The sequence below is a fragment of the Falco rusticolus genome, chromosome 13, assembly GCF_015220075.1.
Source record: "Falco rusticolus isolate bFalRus1 chromosome 13, bFalRus1.pri, whole genome shotgun sequence".
Taxonomy (NCBI): domain Eukaryota; kingdom Metazoa; phylum Chordata; class Aves; order Falconiformes; family Falconidae; genus Falco; species Falco rusticolus.
The window spans coordinates 22,936,800-22,957,459 of NC_051199.1; the positions used below are offsets into that span (position 1 = coordinate 22,936,800).

The following is a 20,660-nucleotide window of genomic DNA, read 5'->3' on the forward strand; positions in this document are numbered from 1 at the left end:
TGGGATGAAACATGGCATAGAAGGTCCTGGCTGTGAGACTGATTTTTTCGTTTGTTTTCTTTACCAAATTACAAAAAGAAAAGCTTAAGTTGTACAAGCAAAAAAAAATCCCAAACCCCCAAACCAACAACATCATTTTTTTCAAGTACTTCTAGTGTTCCTGTGATAAAACTAAAGCTTCAGAACACAAAACAGATTCATATAACTGCATCAAATAATAGAGGGACTTTTAAACCCTAAAAGTGAACAATAACCCAAATAAACATATAATGTTAGGTACTTTTTTTTTTAAAAAAAAATGTATTGCAGATTTTTAATGGCAGGAAAGGAAATCAGACATTACCACTGTCTTTGACTCTGTTTGCCTTAAAGGTAAGTCTACACTACAATTACACACCTTGGCACAGTACAAGAATGCATTGTTTTTAAGTAAGTATCTAAATGTTGACACACCTTACTGTTACACACTTCAGATTATGTCAGGTAAAATAGTTCAGAGTAACGTCAAATCCAATGTTTCCCCACAAACTCTGAAGTAACCTTATCAGCCACTGTTAAATCCTGTATCAAACCTAATGAAATAAGGAGGGGAAACATTACAAAATTTTCCCTTCCATGCTATCTACTTTACCACTGTGAATCCCGTGCTCTGCGCTGAAGTAGTGCTGAGAGCAGGAAGGTGAAAAATTCAATTCACATCATACCTGCGTATGTAGCAATTACATCTTGATGAATATGAAACTTAATACTGCAAGCACTGCAAGAATTTAAATATTAGGAGACCTCAAAACCCCCTCTTACTGGAATCCTAAGTTTTGGCATGATTTGTTTCTACAAATAAGGACAGGGCCAGATTCAACAGAGTGCTGTTGCGATGCAACACAGACACAATACATTACATTAAGCAGTTTTATGGCTCCTTTGCAACACTATACCAGCTCAGAAAAGAAAGACAGCAGTGCTAAACCTGGAATATTAGATTTTATTTAATCACATTTTGGTTTATTTCTTTATAAGTCCAGTCACAGCAGGAATGAAGCAAATTAGTCCCTCCCCAAATATCATTATTTTATTTTCTTTATTATAGCTGTAGGGATTTTATTCACTAACACCGTTCAGTTCAGCACAATTATCTTTCTTTTTCTTTTTTCTTTCTTTTGTTCTTGTTAAAAGATGACCACGTTTGGTTTATGACAAGATGGAAGCATCTCTTCCTCCTTTCCTCCTGATGCTGTAGCTTTCTGCTTTTCTTCCAAAGTCTGTCTCTACCATCTGTCTGTTTTGTGCCCACTTGAAACAATCACTTGCACAAGACGTTTGACAATTTTTCTCATCAACTGCATCAAAGTACTGTCTTATTACTTTAGTTGGTTCTCGTGGCAAGTATATTTATATTACTAAATAACATAGACACCTCATTCACTTCCGTGTCCTGGCCCCTGTCAGTCTCCTGTGCCTGTATGTCAGTCCACTTCTGAGCTCTCTTTTTTGAGTATGCCAAGTAGTTTCCCCTAAAGTAAAATCTGGGTATGGCTTTAGGGATGGTTTGACTTGGGAAACCTCCTAATGGGCAGTATTGATGAGCCATTGGTTATCTTCAGCCAGAGTCCTTCAAAATAATCCCAGTAGGTCTGGTGAAGTCAAACAGCACACATATGCCCTCACCCTATAGCCCAGGGCATTCCAAACATATCCCTGGGGCTGAGCTATGGAACACCACTTTGATGGGCTGTAATACAGTGCTTTGGACAGTTTGTACTGAAGCACATGCACACACTTCATAACTTCTCCTGAACAGCCAGCGGGCCAGGCATTACTCAGACAGGCTTGGCCAATTCTTGCTCTTTGAACTTTTCTTAAGCTACTGATTGCCATTAGTTTTTTTTTTGTAGAGGAATCTATGGTAAGAGATATAGACCTGTAGACTTCTTTCTTAGAAAGTGAAAGATGGAATGATTATGACATCTTACAATCAACCTGGGTAGTGCAGCTGAATCCATATTGGAGAATAATTCTAACCAGAGACACGATGTTATGAATGGCGACTGACTAAGGCCCTCTGACTCACTCCACTGTACTGCCTTCGACTGGTTGAAACGCACCCAAGAGCACTGCTATATAATTAAATATGCTAAATAATGCTACACAGTATCTTGTATAATTCTGAATCTTCAATGAACTGTAAAAAGTTTTAAATAAAATATAGGAGTTTGTCAAGCAGTATTAGACTTCAAAGTATTTTCTTCTTCTGAAAGCTCACTGTACCGTCTAACACAAGTAGCTGTCATGCTGCCTGAGTAGCCATCACACTGTACATCTTGTTAGCAGTGATGTCATAACAGAAATGCTACAATGCTGCATTCTAACGACCTCTTGTATTGTAATTAATTATTTTTTTTTTCTGCAGAAATGATGAGATAGGAAAAAAAAGCTTTACTCTTGGATACTCAATGAGATTTTTTTTTTGTGAAGAGCATAACAGTTTTCAAAACACAATAATGCAAGATTACTATTGTAGCTCAAAAGAGGAATGTGTTGAACATCATACCTGTAAAGTCCTGGAGGAACTTGATGAACCAGGAAGCTTTTCTCCAAGCTTTGTAGCACATCATTGAGCATCCTGACTCTGATAGGAGCTCGCTCCTTGGGGTCATTAGCTGGGCGCATCTCATCTGATTGGAACAATTCTGCAGTGTCCCTCAGATGTGATGCCACTGTAAGCAACTGAGGAATGTCTACTTCTTCACCTAGAAACAGTAAGAGCAAGACAGTTGCCAGTGATTCAAAGAACACCACTTATTACACTTGCCTACAAGTCAAAATTAATAGTCCAATTAAAACCTGAGCCTCTTTTCCCTTGTGAGAATTGCGTAATAGATCAAGGAAAGCCACAGATCATTGTGCATAAGCTCTGATTATTTTTCAAAGAAGATCAATTTGGGCTCTGATGTTTTAGGATCTAATAAGCTATGAAGAATGATTTTGGGCACAACTTGAAAGCCACCACTGGAAAAACAGGCATGCAGGAAGCAATGGTTATAAATCAGTAACTATAACATTTCCTCCTGAGACAGAATTTATTCAATGCCATTTGATGCTATTGCTCTCAAGTTTGAAAGCTTGTGCTTGAATTCCATAATGACTGCTGCATAGAAGATTGTGATATGCAGAGTTTAATTGAATTTTGTTCAACTTTTAGAATTCTAGAGGTTAACAACAGTTGTACAGGGGATGTGAAATTCTTCCTCTTAATCACTTAAATCATACGGCAATGAACCAACTAACACTTTGATATCCAAACATATATTCTAATCCAGTCAATATTTTCAAAACTTTATTTGGAATTTTAACTGTTACTTTGTTCGTAATCCTACAGACTCTGAAAGAATAACAGCCCACAGCACTCTGGAGGACACTGTGATTTCAGTATTTCCCTGTCTGCAGTAGGTGAGCTGGAGCACTGTGAATGCGCTGTCTGTTCCCACCTGCAGGGCAGCTGAAGAGCATGCCCTCCTTTCCCACTGTGTGCATAGACTGTGTTAATTTTTACAAGCACATAGCAAGAGAAAGCGTAGTCTGAACGTGATATAAAGGAAAAAGTAACATCAGTCAGCAATAACCACTTCCAGGATGCAGAAATTATCTTTAAGACCAAGCCTCACTTTGCCTATTAAGGACAGAAAATCAACTAACCTTAGATCTTGCAAATGACAATTTAATCAAAACAAACCACTCAGCTTTAGAAGCTGTCTCACCTTTAGTTGACTGTACAAACCCCAGTGTGTTCAGTATCCTAGTGACTTAGATAATTACTCCAACAGAGTGGTTCAAGACACTAATTAAATGAATACTAAAGTTCCTTGTCTAACAGATATAGGGAGAGACCAGAAATAGTGAATGGAGAACATCAACCCAGTTCTCAAACTATTTATGGATGGAGTCTGAAAGGTGAGCAACAGGAATGGAAAAGTAAATAGGTACAACTAAGACATTCAACGAAATGCCTGAATATGACATATTCTCCCTCTCATACGGAAAAAGAGATTTGCTATTGGACACATTTCAGCAAAGGCAAAGAAGTTCATAGATCCCTATGCACTCCTGTCATTTAGCTGACTAACATGTTCTAATCTAGCAAAACGTGAAATGATCCAAAATACATGGACAGGCACATGTTGGTGGCAGAGAAACTCTCAGATTTCCTCAACTATCCAGGTGAACTTCAACAATGAACAGAAGAAGCTCCCTGTAGGAACGTGAGTGAGAGAAGATGGTTTATGTCTGTCTCAGTTTGGGACAAGGTTGCTTTGTCAGTGGCTCTTGCCCAATCCACCCTTCCCTAATTAGAATGGATAACAGGCATTGTAGTACCTTGATGTCCAGGATTGGTATCTGACTGTATTTGGAGTAATTTAAGATCTGATTATATTAGGTTGATCCCTCAGAAAAATATTCTCCAAGCATATAAACTTGGTACACTTGGGATATTTTTCAAATTATCAATATCCTTAATTTTCAAATCTCAGGCAAACATCCTGTGCAGCTGAAGAACTTGCAATTTCCATGCATATAATCCAGGCATTGTGCATACCTTACCTTGGGACTTCTGTCAATATGGAAAGGTTTAAATTCACCGTTAGAGAGAGTTCTTTGTTTTCAGCAAAGCACTTCATATTCCAAGTAATGTGCAACATCTATAATTTCTAATCTATTATGTAAACAATTATAAATATCAGCTATACCTTTTCAATAGGGAAGCTGAGATAAAGGGAGAAGACATCATTCAATATTTGGAAATGAAGCCAACCAGACCACCCTTTTAAACGCAAATATTCTGTAAATGCTCTCCCTCCTCCACAGCATGCATTTTGCCCCTAAACCAACTACATTTTATTTTGCAGTCATGAGTAAAAAGCACTGTGTACATCACACTCTAAACCAGCTCTCATAAAACAAATGACCAGGCCCTTTCTTAATACTTCAGTACAAAACCTGCAAGTGTCTGGCTAGTATTGCCACAGAGAACTGAGGACACAGCTTTAAGGGCATCACCAGTTTTTACCACAACACACTGAACTTCACTGTCAAGGGAAACTGTGATTTATGCTCTTCTCCAGTTGAGAAGCTGGGAGTAGAAGAGTAAATGATTCTTAAAGAAAAGGATGCATTAACTAATAATGTCTTAAACATCTTGTGATGCTTCTACAGAAAAAATAAAAAAAATTGTGTTACTTCACTCAGGAAAAAACCACCACCACATTATTGTATTTTGTATTCCTTGTCCTTTTGTCTCCAGTATGAATCATGATGAATCACCTAAGCTAGCTGTTTAGTTGTTAGAGAAATAAAATTGCCAGTATAAGAAAGTGACTCAAGAGTATGTATACTCTTGATCAGAGGATTAGACTGTTGAATTTCATTACATTTGCTAAATGTAACGGGACTTTATTCAGAAACAGGATACAGCAAATAGGTGTTTATTTTTACAGACACTGAATACAATGGCCTTTCCTTATGTAACTGATTGCTTTTATGAAAGCACTGCTAGAGATTTAACATTTTAATATTGTGTTTGTGCCCGCTGGTATGAATGTACTTGCCTATGAGTACCTGCAGAAGAATGAACACAGACAAATCAGCAGTTTAAGGCATGACGCTCACTCACCATGCATGTGACTATGTGTTTGCATGTAAGAGAGAGAGGGGAAATGGCTTTAGGCTTTGATTAGCTTGCAAATTCAGGATCAGCTATGTGTTGTATTCACTACGAAGATTTTGTGTGCAAAACTGGATGATCAGACCTGGCAGTGGAAAATCTGAATGGGAAAGCTTTGTAGAAAGTACCCTAAAGGGGGCAGAAACACAAATCCATGAACATCCTCAGTACAAAGAACATGTTGCCATCAGCTTCAATTTTGGTACCATGACTGCTACTACCCAAACAAATTAATCTGGTATTCCTGTAACAAGTCTCTTTTCAAAGAAGCTAACATTAAAAAGGCATGCTGTGACATACTATTATGCATGTCGATACAGAGGAAGCCTGGAGAAGAGAAGGCTCCAGGGAGACTTTACTGTGGTCTTTCAAGGGGGCTTGTAAGAAAGACAGGGACAAACTTTTTAGGAGGGCCTTCTGCAATAGGACAAGGGGTAATGGTTTAACACTAAAAGAGGGTAGATTTAGAGTAGATGTAAAGAAGTATTTTTTTACAATGAGGGTGGTAAAACACTAGAACGGGTTGCCCAGAGAGGTGGTAGATGCCCTGTCCCTGGAAACATTCAAGGTCAGGCTGGACAGGGCTCTGAGCAACCTGGTCTAGTTGAAGATGTCCCTGCTCACTGCAAGTGGGTTGGACTAGATGACCTTTAAAGGTCCCTTCCAACCCAAACCATTCTATGATTCTATGAAGTTATCAATGACTTCATACAGAACTGATGAAACATATATGGCCTAGTGATACAGAATAAATGCTCAACCTTCCCTTTCAGTACCAAATGCTTTGTCCTTGGAAAATGCATTTGTCCATAACTTTTTTTTCTAAAGGCTGATGAAAGGTTCGCCAGTAATACTATATAATATCCTTGAAAGAATATTGAAGACAAGATGTCAGTGTCTAATGGCAAAAGAAGGTATTTCTGTCTTACATACAGATAACATATACAGATAACTTACTGTTGCATTTTTCCCCTCTATAGCAGTCAAGGATAATGAGTTCAAGAGGAAAATGGTAAAGAGGGAAACTTTCTGACCATTACAGACAGATGGAGAAAGTAACTCTGAAAAGCACCCTAAATGATCAGGGAACTACGGTCAAGCAGGTAAAACACCAAGCTGAAGACTAGCAAATAGCTGTAGGCGATGGGTATGCAGCCATCAAGTAATGACAGAGCTATGTTTCTGTATTGATTTTTCTAAGGACAGAGAGTTTAGACTGATGTTTTGAAATGTATAGGTTGAGGCAGGGCTGTGGAAAGTCATGCAGACTTTCTAGGAAATGGCTTATCATAAACCAGATTATTTTTAAACTTCTGCTAGCACTGCCTACTATTATCACCCCAAGTACTTCAGCTGTTGTAACATCTGTAAAACATCCATCCCAGGGAGAAGAAAGGGCCTAACTGATAGGAAGCAACGCACAACTGACACTGCATCAGCCAAAGAGCTGTAAATCACAGCCCTTGCCCTCCCTATACAGGGAAAACCAGCAAATCTCTTGCACTTAATTTGTCTTCATAGGCCTCTCACAGCTAGGCGGTTCACAGCTTTTCTAATTTGTGTACTGGCTTCAGCAGCCTGTGATGACACCCACAACTAGAGGATCAGCATGTGCGCCTAAGTGCTTCCCAGCCACAACCTAAGGCTGGGGCAACAGAAACTAATATTTTGAAAAGTCTGCGTGAGTCCAGGTGAGCCCAGTGACTTGCAGTAATGAAAACTGGTATCAGCTTCAAAAGCCAACAGCACCTAAGCAAGCGACATGGCTAGCACCGAACCTGGCTGCCTTTATTTTTGTAATCCATGTGATTGAAATTGTCATGGCTTAGTCAGTCAGGTACAAAAGTACAGAAAGGCTTTTAATCCTAATGAGACACTTTTAACAACTCCATCATCAGTCCCTGAAGCTTGCTGTAATACAAAATTCTAACAAGGCTCAAACCCAGTGCAAGACAGGCTACAAGGAGCAAGTTCAGAGTGCACAGTACTAAAAGCATTCAGCAGATAACACAAATATGTTTTGAATAAAAATGCTTCTATACATACAAAATACTTATACACAAATGTTTATACATTTGTAGTCACATATAGGTGCAAAATACTTCTACAGAAGTGCTTAAAAGAACCATCTGTATCATTCACACACCAGATTTGACATCTTGTCTGTGCCCTACCTCAAAAGATAGATTGGGTTTTCATAGCATGTGAAACCCAGCGAGATATTCTTGTATTCGATTCAAGTTGCAGTGAGTATTGATTTTAAATGCATGAAAGGCACAAACACTGCACAACTGCAATGTGTAGTTAACAAGAATATTTTAAACTGTCACATATTTATGAGTTTCTCTAAAATATCACATCTGTGATCAGACAGATAACAGCCTGAATAGCCCTGGGGACCTGGATTTGAGCCTTGGAACCCATCTCACATCATTTATGACCACAAGTTTTCCTGTATAAACATCAGACCATCAGCAGATGCACAAAAAGAAATGTCTCTGCAGTCACAACCCTTCCTTTCAGGTAAACGCAAAAGCAGTAGCTTGTTTCCAAGAGTTCTGGTGTGTGCAAGCAGAGAGAACACATGTCGCTTAACAGCCCTTTCCCCATCTTTCTGAGGAACAGGCCTCAAGCCAATGTAAACACTGTGGATGACATTTCCCTATAACCTGCCATCCAGCCTACCCTGAATGTAAGAAATGGTTTATAAACCGCTGAGTAACATCCTATTGAACTTAACCGAGCCAGCAGTGCAGACGCCCACCACACTACAGAATTAAATCCTTTGGAAACATAAATAGATACAGTATTAACTAATATTGAGACACACACATCCTTTTGTGAGGACACTCGGGAGACTGCAAAACTGTGACTCAAGTATTTGCATGTATGACTTAACTTCAAGAAAGTGAGGAAGTCCAACAGGCAATAAAATGTGTGTTTAAGTGACTGGCTGAAGCAGACTGCAGAGGCACAAATTAAGCCTAATGAACATCTTTTCTAGCACTGTCTTATTGGCTTTGAAAATGAAAATAAACTGTTATTTGACACAAGTCAGAGACAGATGAGACGTGAAAGTAATGAGAAAAGTCATTAAACAAAATTCCAAAGTGAACAACTGGGAGAAAATTTATCCTGCTGGCCCTACAGCCTCAAAAATAATTTTCCCTCCTCTGAAGTGGTTGAGATAAATGATCTAACTGAAGTTAGAGGAAAAAAGACAGGTTAAATCAACATTCCCTGTTACTCAAAATAAAGAAAAAAGGAAGAACAATAGCAGACACCTCATGTTCAGTTGCAGGAATACCAGCTGAGCCACACTTTTCATTTGATGATCATTCCCTGCTGTGTTTAAGCTGAACTAAGCCAATGTTTATATGGCACAACAGAGCTAAAATTACTTGTCTTTTTGGATGCTCACCGATTCCGGACCAATGCTAGCCCTCTGATTCCTAGGTCTGGAAAATGATGGATGGCAAAGATTAAAGAAAAGGTATCATATGTCTATGAATGTGTATTACAGAAAAGTGATACTTTATACTATAGGGAGTGAATGAAATGCAGGGGCAACACCTCAAGATTGCAAAAAAATCTTTCACATTCCACTAAAATATATGTGAAGTTTTGGTGTGATTTTATAGACCATATATTTTTATTTAACAGATCAACTTGAGAGTTCCTTAAATGCATAAACAGAAAACATATTTTTGAAAGGCCTTATTAGCACACTACAGGTAATCTGTATCAGAGATGTAATTGGAGATGAGGAAATAACAACACATCAATACACCAATAACACAACACAATATGCCACATTTTTCCACTGTGAGGTTCCAACAAGACCACACTTTGGAGCAGTCTTTCATGGGGGTTCTTGTCAGGGACATACATTTCACCATTCCTTTTAAGTTTACTGAATTCTGACCAGAATACAAGCTTCTGAAATATCTCAGTTTATACATATTCAAGGAATTATGTTAGGGTTTGGCAACATAGGGAAAAAAGACTGCAAAATGCTTATTATTTTATCAAGTTCTAAAAGACCACAAGACAACAGAAAGAGATAGAAATGAGAAGGCAACACAGGAATATTAGTAACAGCTCCAGAATCTTGATGGAGCAGTCTCATAGCAAGGCATGCATCCTACACCTAGCAAACAGGGCCAAATCCAAAGTCTATGAGAATTATATCTGCATAATTTCCAAGTTACCAGTCACTTCTACTTTCTGACTAAGAACTTTCTTGCCCATCTCCCTAACCCCAACTTGTTGTCACAAACACATCAAGATCAGTTTCAAATACAGAGCTTTCAGGGTCTCAGTGCTTAAACAACTCAAACAATACATATTGGTAAATTATCATGCTTTTCATGCCTGAAAAAGGCTAAAAGTTAGCATGCTCTGCCAACAAGGTGAGTTAGTGGAATAACCAAACAAAGAGGACAAATGTGAAAATTAAGGAGCCAAATGGCAATGGGATTAAAAGCCCTCTCTTGCTTGTACTGAACAAAGTCTTGAAGGGAATTAAAATAACGTTCAGTCTCAGAGGTTATCTTTTACTGTAAATATGAGCATTTAATACTAATTATTACTTTACTGACAGAGTAACATCAGAAGAAAAATAAACATTTTACGGCTTTGTTTAGCAACAAAATTTGTGTTTTGTTTAGCATTATATAATTACACAGTTTTATTAGTAAAATCACTGGCTATCATTCAAAAAGAAATTGAAAATCCGTACTCAGTGAGTAGATGATCCTTCCCCCCTCCCCCCCCCCAAATTAATGGAGAACAATATTCCTCAAACAAAAATTACCTTTAAGACTGTTCTGAACTTCTAACGCGATGTCGAGGGCATTAAATGGCAAAACCGGTTCATTGGCAATTTGCAAAGTCACTTGTCCTGTGAGCTGAAAAATAGAAAAAAAACCCAAAACCCAGTTATAATAATTTCTACGGATTTAATAGTCAGCATTTCTTTTGGAATAGCACGTACTTTCATTACATTGGATTTTCAGGGAATAATTAAAAACCCCCATAAACACAAATCTGTGAAAAGCATTACGACCTAGACCATTGCTTTCTAATATGTTAAAAAATGTTACAAGATTACAAGTTATGACCACACACAAAAATTCTGGTTAATACTTTTTCTGTGGACCTAGGAAATTGCAGCAGTCTCTGAAGGGCCTTAGTTTTGCCTTGTTTTCAAATAAAACACCTCAACATTCTAAAAATAGGAATGAGTTCTATTTTTTTTATGTAGTTGTTTAGTTTTAGCTAATGGATTTTTAAAGTTTACAAAAGTAAAAAAAAAAAAAAAAAATCACAGACATTAATAAGCTTCAGATCAAGCTCATGGCTAAATGCAAGCTGACCTGAAAACCAACTGCATTTTGAAGAGATATGCGGCAACTTGATGCATGCAGATGTCCAACTTCCAAACTGGATAGAACACTACACACTCTCTGTAACTTACAGAAAAAAAAAATCCCAAATGAGTGAAAGGGAACTCTCAGTCCACTCCAGACTACACGCTAGCACCTGTCATGAAAGTCAGTGGCACGGATGGTTCTTTTCAACAGTTCCAGAGATGAGGCTGGGGACTGACTGGCCTGAGTGCTTTTTTTCCACTTGCAGAAGACAGGCTCTCCAGCTCAAGGCTTAGCCACGCCACAGGGGCTGTGTATAGAAATATGTCTTTCTGCTGAACTATACCTAGCCTGTGATTAAACAGAGGATTTCAGTCTCTAGGCTGCCAAGTCCATCACTGTTCACGGGAGCTATAAAGACACACTGACAAAAACATGCAAGAAACTTTCATTCATCTTCTTCGTATCTTGATATTGCAAAAAGGAAAAAAATACCTGTAGGGCTGTGCTCTAAAAGGGAATGATGGCTGTGGGGGATGGTGATCGTGTTGATAAAAATGTGGACTGAATAGAATCATATTGTACAATACTTCCCAAGGTGCTGGGGGGGGGGGGGGGGGGGGGGGGGGGGCGGTTAGAATAATATCTATCCTTCAAAAGCAATATGATAGTTGCTGTGCTGAAAGCAGCATTTTAATTCTACAATACAAAGTAGTAGGAAAAGACAATACTAAGGAATATTAAAAACAATAGTAAAGCAATTGAAAAGGAAAACTATCTCCAGGAAAGTGGATGAAAACAGGGTAATATAAAAAAGACAGGTATCCTGAAGAAAGATTAATGGAACCCCAACACTTCTCGGAAAGCATTAAAGAAATGACCTGGCCACAGACTGATTTGGGTACAGAGACTGAGGGAACATGCTGTATATCAGGCTGCAACCAACATCTGAGCGGAGACACACTGTGAAGCTACTGAGATTTACCTCTAGAGAATACGATATTGCAAAAGGCATGAAGAAAAAAAAAAACCACCAAAACTTACCATATATACAGTGAGAAAAAAATAGGAAGGAATAACAATATGTCAGGCTGTTATCGGAAAAACTAAAGAACGAAGAGCGAACTTGAAGGAAGATGAAAAATACTGTGTTTGGACATCTTTGTTGAAATATTACACAGTAACCCCTCATGAAACTTTTCTCCAAAACTACCCAACTGCACACACCATTAATGCTTGAAGGTTGTTATATTTTCTATCAGTGATTATACACAAATATCTAGGTTGAAAAGCATTAAAAACATTAGTTAGAATATCCGAGGGGTATTGCGGAAATAAAATAATAATAATAAAAAAATATATTGTTAGCGCAAACAGAAATCTGTAAAAAACTGTACACAGACCAGGTTCATATAATACAGCCATAAGCAACTGCAAAAAATCTGGTTCTAAATGTCCAGATGCCATGCAAAATCCTTCCTTGTCCTGCACAGAAATCTTTGAAGATACAGCTGCCCAAAATATTAACAACCAGTACATTGCTATGGAAAAGCAACTGTGGCAATGAAGGAAGTAACATCATATTAAAGATGAGGCACCTATATGGAGCATGAACCCACTGAACCCTAAATAGTCCTGTATCACATGAAACATTTTAATTCTTCCCTGACACCCAATTTCTGTAAAAATCTAATTCACTAATTAAAGATACATTTCCATAGGTATATTTTAGAGGGGGGGGGGACATGAACAGTTATACAGTGCTACTGATACTTTTCAATCCACTACTGCAATGTTTAAGGACACAAAAGTATGGAAAAAATGCTTCTTTTCTGAGGCATGAAAGTGGCATTAAAGAGGAGAATACTTTAGTAAGTGTCTTTCCTTTTCATCATTATCTTCTACAGAACCTGGCTTAATTTTTAAAAGTTCTTGCCTTATTTCTGTTTTTTCCAAGCAATTTTATTTTGCTTTTGACTACGTAAGACCAAAATTGTTTCCTCTCCTATCCAAATAAAGTATACCCTCAAAATCTTATGATGGACTGAAGCATTCTGGAAACTTTATAATATCTCTGTATGTAATACTGCAGATAGTTGTGTTTTAGTAAAGAGGTAAAAGTGTGTGTTTGTTTATTAAATCACGTAACTTTGTAGACTAATCTGGAAGAAATCAATCACATAAAGGAAAGCTCAGAGCATTGATTTGAACAGAGTAAGTAATAATGCTGCAGAACCATATATCAAACCCACATAATGCAGCAAGACAGAAAAGGCTACTGATTTCTTATTTATAATCTTATTTTTGGATATACCATTCCCTCGAGTACAACACTGAATATACATGGAAAACAAAGACAAGTTTCTGCCCCCTTTTCTCTGTTGAAAAATGGTTCAGACTACCTATTGAATTATTAAATGCAAGAATAACTTAGCAAAGAGTAAAGACAAGTATTTTCTTATAAAGTGAAACGCTTAAGCAGCATAATTGATTCTATTCCCATTCTGAACTGGTTATAGCACTAATGACAACTTCTCAAATAACATTTATACATAATAATATATACACAATACACACAATAATTGATGTAACATTTGCACAGTTATCAAGACTAAAGAAAAAACGTATAGTTCAAATGCTAATTGATTCTGAAATGCTTTTCTTATACAATTTAAAATGCATATGCAAACGAGTATGTATTTAATGAACTTCCAACTACTTTAGAGATAAATATTAATACAAAACAATAACTGTAGTTATACTGTTGTTCTTCGCTGTGAGGGTGGTGAGGCGCTGGCCCAGGCTGCCCAGAGCAGCTGTGGGTGCCCCGTCCCTGGCAGGGCTCAAGGCCAGGCTGGACGGGGCTGGGGGCAACCTGGGCTGGGGGGAGGTGGCCCTGCCCAGGGCAGGGGGCTGGAGCTAGGTGGGCTTTAAGGTCCTTTCCAACCCAAGCCAGTCTATGGTTCTATGTATATTGCAAAATAAATTTGACTATTCAAAACAGGTTTATACGAAGGTAACATTTTTTCAAAGTCTTTTACCTTACAGTGTAAACATCTTTGTAGGAAGGAAATAACTACTGCCCCTGCCTTTATCTCTCTGAAACCGTGCAGATCCCAGAAGCTAAAACACCCCCCAAACATTCAGAAATGCTGGTGCTAAAGATGAATCAGTATCACGTGACACTTCCTAAATGAAGCAGTAGGGTCTTCCCTCTTACAAAGCGTTATAACCCACTCTTTTAGGAACAATGACTTCTTGCAATTCTACCCAACTTATGAACCTAATTTCACTATAAAAGTCAGCTCTCAGGAACATCAGGTGGACCTGCACCACTCCCCAAAATACTGGGACAATAAAATACCTAGATTAAACACACAGAATATGGTCATTGATGTAAATTATAAACATTCTTTATCTTTTTAGATGTTTTACAATGTAAATAAGGAAACTGAAATGGAGTTGGAGGGAATCATCACAGTAATTTGCTTTTGGTGAGTATGTCGTACCTGTTTTTTCAGTGAGCTAACCTCAGTTTTCAAGGCAACTCACTTCCTCAGATACCCAAGCTCCTACGAACAACTCAAAGTACGTCTATTGGCATGCAAAATTTTACAAAAAGTTGAATGCTTAAAATCTAGGATACAAAAATGTGAAAGGCTCCACTCAGCCTTTTGAACATAGATTCAGGTTTGCTTTTGGGGCATGCTGTTATTGATCATATCTTGCAGGGACATGTCTTACATGTTATCTCATTTTACGGACAATGCAGGTATGACAACCAATTTTCCATTCTGTCATATAATAAGAAACTTGTTAAAATGAGTAAAATGAAAATGTATGTAGTGGATATGGAGATATGAAAACATTATGCATGACAGAGATCAATCTGCTAGAATAAACATCAGCATATAGCGTGCAGGCAGTTTCTTTAACACCAAAGTTCATGTGGAGTCTTGGGTTTTGGTATTTTTTTTATTATTATTATTGTTTTTCATTTTTGTCTAGTGAAATTTGAAGCTGTGTGCTATATCTAGCCTCCATGCTATGTAAACCTCAGTGGGCGTAAATGATGAGCATTTAGGACATTTTTAGTCACATTAAGAGTGCTAAAATCTTAAAAGACATCTCTCTCAGACCTCTTCTGAGATGCTAACTTACAAACAACATAACAAAAAAATCAGGTAAACTGTAATGCTTATCCTTTTGTGAACACTGCTCTTCAGTAGTGCTGTACTCCAGTTTTACCTGCTGGAACGAATTGAGACACAGCTACTTGAAACCTGATTTTTGCAGTGGCAACTCCTTTATATTTTGGGCCATATACCTACGCAGCATACTTTTTCTTCCTTCCTGCATTCTATAATTTTCAGGGGTTTATTACATAATTTTATCTGTGAATATTAGCAACACTTAACCCTACTGAAACCTGTGCACTTTTAGAGAAAACTAGCATACTCATGACAGCTGATCTACCAAAATCCTTAACAACTCATACTAGAAAGCAGATAATGTACCAAGTAGTACACCTGTGTAGATTCCCAACTACAGACTCAACAGACTATACGTAAGACTCCATACTACAGATGCAATCCTTGCAATTGATCAGCATGTGACACTGAGCGACTCGTTTGAACTCTGAGCCTTAATTTCCTTTAACATCAGTATTATTGTTTTTGACTCACACTTGCCCTCACTCCGTCTCCCTTCACACATTATCCATGGGGTTCATCATGAGGAAAGACCATGGAAAGATACTGTGCTGTTTAGCATAATCAACAAAAGTGTGTTGAAAATAACAAGGTTTTCCCCCTTTTTTTCTTGTAAAGGTGAATAAACAGGTTTAACTTTTGTGGCTGGCTGTCACACTCTCTAATCTCAGCGGTTCATCTTTTTGCATGAAGGGGTCTCTCTTTCCACACAGACTGACTAGCAGAATGACCTGCTGAGATCTTTTGACATTAACCCAAACATAAACAACAGTAAATAAGGAATAAATCTCTGCATATATTAAGATCTCCTCTCAGAGCCACAACATTAACAATCTCAAATGTTAAAATAATCAGCCTTCCCCAACCTCTCCACCCTGCAAAATTAAAGAAATATTTTTGATAATACCAGCAAATCTCCTGAATCTGCTTTCTGCTTGTTTCTTCCTGCCCTCCCCCCTGACTTCCTTCATGTTATCAGATTTTTTTTAATTAAGCATGAGAAAGTGAGTCTATTTAAATGAAATCTCTGATTACCTGGCAATAATATAATTTCAGCACCTAGTATTACTAGATGAATGGCAGCAATCGTGAGACTCATGATAAATTCATGTGCGTTTTTAATACTGGGATATCAATTCACTGTAGAAAAACTTCCTGCATAATCAGTCTACATACTTTTTTTTCTTATATTCACCGCCACCCAGAAACGTTAACTGCTTCATATAAGAAAAGTCAGAGGCAGGAGCATGAGTAAATAACCAGTTCTTCGAGCCTCTATTTTTCTGAAGCAGCACATTCCCTTGATTAGACGGAGAAATAGAAATGTAATCACAAACATGTTTGCTTTGCAATAACGGTGTCAACTTTTGAAAATTCAGAACATTTCAAAAATTCAGCAGTATCATATGTGTTTTTTGTTGTTACTGAAATCTGTCTTGGCGCCAGGACATGTGTTTACAGTGCAGGTCAAACGGTATTTTGGGGTATCGGACATTCAGTTCAACACGGAGTATTTTAGGTCAGTAGGGGGCGCTCTGAGAAAAGAGTAGGATGAGTCTATGGCTACGGCAGGTGAACTAGGGCAAAGGAATTTGTGACAGCTGTTCCCGACCAAGGAAAGTATGAGGTCTTAAAAATATTAAAAACTTAATTTCAACACCCCCCCCCCCTCTATAATTTCATATTGGTTTATTTATTCTCAGTATAGAAAATACTGATTAGAAAGTAAAAGTGACAGTGAACAAAAACCATGGTATTGTCCCTTTGCAGGGATCCTGTGAACAGGTAAGGAGACTTACCTAACTGTATTACCGTGGCACACAGCATTAGGCATCCCAAAGTTACATATTAAGACATGCCAGAATTATGGTAGCTTGGGCTGCTTACTCTGGAGTACAGAAGATCTCTGTTTATGGGATCACAGGCTACGTTTTCAACATGGCTTACGATGAGATTCTGAGGCACTAAGAAATTAAGGGCAGAAGTATTCTCTTATGTGATTATTTGCTTAAAATATAATTTGTTGGCCAACTTATTAATATAAAGCACTTAGAGCAGTGAAAGTCCATTTCCTATAGAGTTCATTGACAGCTGGGAGGGATCATTTATCCCATTGTTTTCAACTACTCGCACAAAAAAAGAGACTCTAGTTCTCTGCTTTGTTTTCTGTGTACATGTAGAAATTCCTACATTTTAAACTATATTTACATAAAGTATAAGGAATATACAGTTTGTATAATTTAAATGCATTTATGTTAATGTTCTACTAAGTGTAAATTAAAAACAAATTTCAAATTGTATTAATTTCTAGTGAGAGATTCTAAGCCCATGCCCTGGGTTGTAACTCCATAAGGTTATACAGTTTCTTTCCACTCACTTCTACCTTCTGTCCAGATCACCAATGAAAGGGATATGAGTGAGGACATCAGGGGCCATCACGGTGCTCCTCACACAGCAGCAGGGTGCTGGGCAGGGGTGCCTTGTGTCCTGCAAGATGTCACTGCTTCCCAGGGCGCTCTGTCACGGGATGTGCCTGACACCAAGAGCGCTAACAGGTTTCAGACAGGACTAGTCGGCCTCACGCAGGGCACTACACTGCTGACTACTAAAAATGACGATCCAGATTCAATCTTCAGCTGTGGTCATAGGAGAAATACAATTCTTCTAAAGCATTCATCACTAGCTACGGTCAGAGCCTGGGATGCGGGCTGAAGCCTGGCCCATTGCGGTGGTTCTTATGCTCTTGCTACCGCAGCGGCACAGAACAGGGATTATTAACTCAACTTCCAAGATAATAGCTTTATTGAGTTAGGCTTGGCACTGTGTAAAATGAACTTGTACTCAGCCTGGTTTGTTTGGAACTGAGGCAGAGCAACTTGATGTCTGTGCAGAATACACAGAGTTAATGCTTACATGGGAAGCCACAACGTTACCTAAAGCAGTTCCTGATGTGGGCAGTTTAGAGGTGCAGAAGTGTAGCTGGAAATGGAGAATTTCTCAAGTGCTTTATTCTTTTTTTTTTTTTTTTTTTTGGCACATGAAGAGAAATTGCCTGTCTTTGAAGTCTGCAGGTAAGTAGCAATAATTGAGGAGAGTTTCTGATCATATATTTCATAGCTGTGTACATCAAATTGTAGCGGTACAAATTCACTTCTAGAAAGGCCACTAGATTCAAGCCTCTTGTTAAAAGAAGTTAATCACTTAGACTTTTCCCTCGTGTGCATAATAATGAACATTGCAGAAGGATGTAACAGAATGCTCTTCTGCAATTCATGAGCCCTGGGTGATGAGGTCACACCACGACAATACAAATCTTTATATCATTACAAATCCTCACATCAGATTTCTTAAAAAAGTTTGTTCTAGTGTTAATTCTTTTTCATATCCTCCTTTAAAGCCAGGTTGCTCTGGTTACCAGCTGCAGACTTGGAGAGTGACAAATAGAGAAAATTTTCCTTTAAAGCTGAATGATTTACATATTAGCATTCTCATAAACCAAGATGCCATCATTGCACAGAAAGTGACCTTTTAAATGACTTAATTCTCAGCCTCTTCGGGTATAGCAGGAGGAGGGGGAAACTAGCGCTAGATCCTTTTTAAGGAAGCAACGTTAACTGCCTGAAGCTGGTTACAGGCAGTCCTGGGGAAATAGATTTAGCTATACTTGTGGTAGAAAGAGAAGTATATCGTAAGATAGGAAGCAAAATTTGTTTCCACATATCAGAGACAAAGATCTCTAAATGACAAAGATCATGTACAGAAATTGCATCTTGAACAGATCTTTACTGCCTTAAACCAAAACTACATAGCTTTTAATTTTTTTCTTTATTCGCATATGGAATACAGATATTCAAAGGATAAAACATGCAGCTAGCTAGTAGTGCACACACTTTAGGACAAGAAATGTCAAGTATTTTTTCTGATGTAAGCCATTAAGGAAAGTTTAAAGTAAAGAAAAGTGGATGCAAACTCAGAATAAAAGACTATGATATATCAGTGTAGATTCCTGTGTACTGGCATGAAAAAGCAGGATGGTGTGATTAACAGTTTGGGCATCATACCTTTCCATGCTACCAAAGACCTTCATTGTGTTTGCTACCAGTTAATGAGTATCGGTACCTTTCCCTGACTTATGTACGTCTTTAAGACCGCAATCAGGATGTTAGGACAACCAGTCACCCTTACTCATGATACAGGATAATCAAAAGACAAGATGATAGGACTCAGCAAGCTAATTGATAATTCTGTTAACAGCTGCCAGACAGTTTGCTGGGTCCTGCCGGTCTACAAGCCTACAAGTCAGACAGTAATGACTAGCAGATAAAATAAGCAGCAGTGCAAGTCTGCATTTAATCACCTGGATTCACAAGGACTCTACAGAAATACGTATCAGCCTAACAAACGGTACTTTGTCTAACAGTCCTAATTAATTAGAGTATCTTCTTATATGCTTCAAGACACATGCATGAACCAAGAATCTTCCGGAATTAGGACCAACCCCAAGATCATATATTCAAGGACATCCAAGTATTTGCTAAGTTTCTATTTGATCTGTAAAGCCAGTTCTTCTGCCGCATCCACAGGACTCAGTCTGAAACTCGTGGCATTGTTCAGCACTAGATAATAGTCATCAGACGAGTGCAATAATACAGAAATCTGCAGTAGGAAGCTGCAACCACAGCTTTCAGTTTAGACCTTGATATCATCTTTTTAATCACTCCCCTTTTACAGAAATGGATTTGATTTAATTGAACTCCTAAGAAAAAAAAGTCTCTAATCACACTTCATCAGCATGCAATTATTATTCAAAAGAAACCATATGTACTATTAGGCACTCTTAATTAAAATAATGCATATAATCTGTTTCACTACCTAACAGTCATTCTCCTTGATGTTCATTATTCTTTTTCTTCCATTATTATGACAATACATTTTTTTCCTATTTTTCCTCATCTCTCCCCATTTCATTTACACATTTTTTCAATGTTAATGATCATGATATCAGGACACTGAGCTGTGTTAATACACCACCAGTCTTAAATCTCATTGCATAGCATGACCTTCAAAATGGGTCAGACCTGACTATGGGGATTTGTGAGAAGATGATGAGGAAATGCTGTAACAGGAGCCTTAAACTATACTCTGTTTTGCCTGAATTTTATTTACCATTATGGTATCTTCTAAGTGGGCATACTGAAGGAAGAATTTGTGCTAGGCAAAAGAGAGACAGGATTTGGGGAGAACCAGTGACAGCGTATGGCTAAAACTGAATCTAGGAGTTGAAGAACCTGAAGAAAAGCATCAATGAGGGGTGTTGAAGCAATGGTTCCTTGAGAAACTTGGAAAAGTTGGGCAGTCAGT

The 20,660-nt window shown here is 38.0% G+C and overlaps 1 protein-coding gene across 6 annotated transcripts in view; it reads right to left on the reverse strand.

Moving 5' to 3' along the window:
• Positions 1 to 20,660, reverse strand: part of NAALADL2 (N-acetylated alpha-linked acidic dipeptidase like 2) — a 504,243-nt gene that overhangs the window by 23,939 nt on the left and 459,644 nt on the right. For all 6 annotated transcript variants that reach the window (XM_037406785.1, XM_037406787.1, XM_037406788.1 and 3 more), the window contains 2 exons: positions 10,533 to 10,626; positions 2,549 to 2,747 (listed from right to left, as the gene is read on the reverse strand). In XM_037406785.1, the coding sequence (XP_037262682.1) occupies positions 2,549 to 2,747; positions 10,533 to 10,626 (293 nt within the window). The remainder of the gene's footprint in view (positions 1 to 2,548; positions 2,748 to 10,532; positions 10,627 to 20,660) is intronic.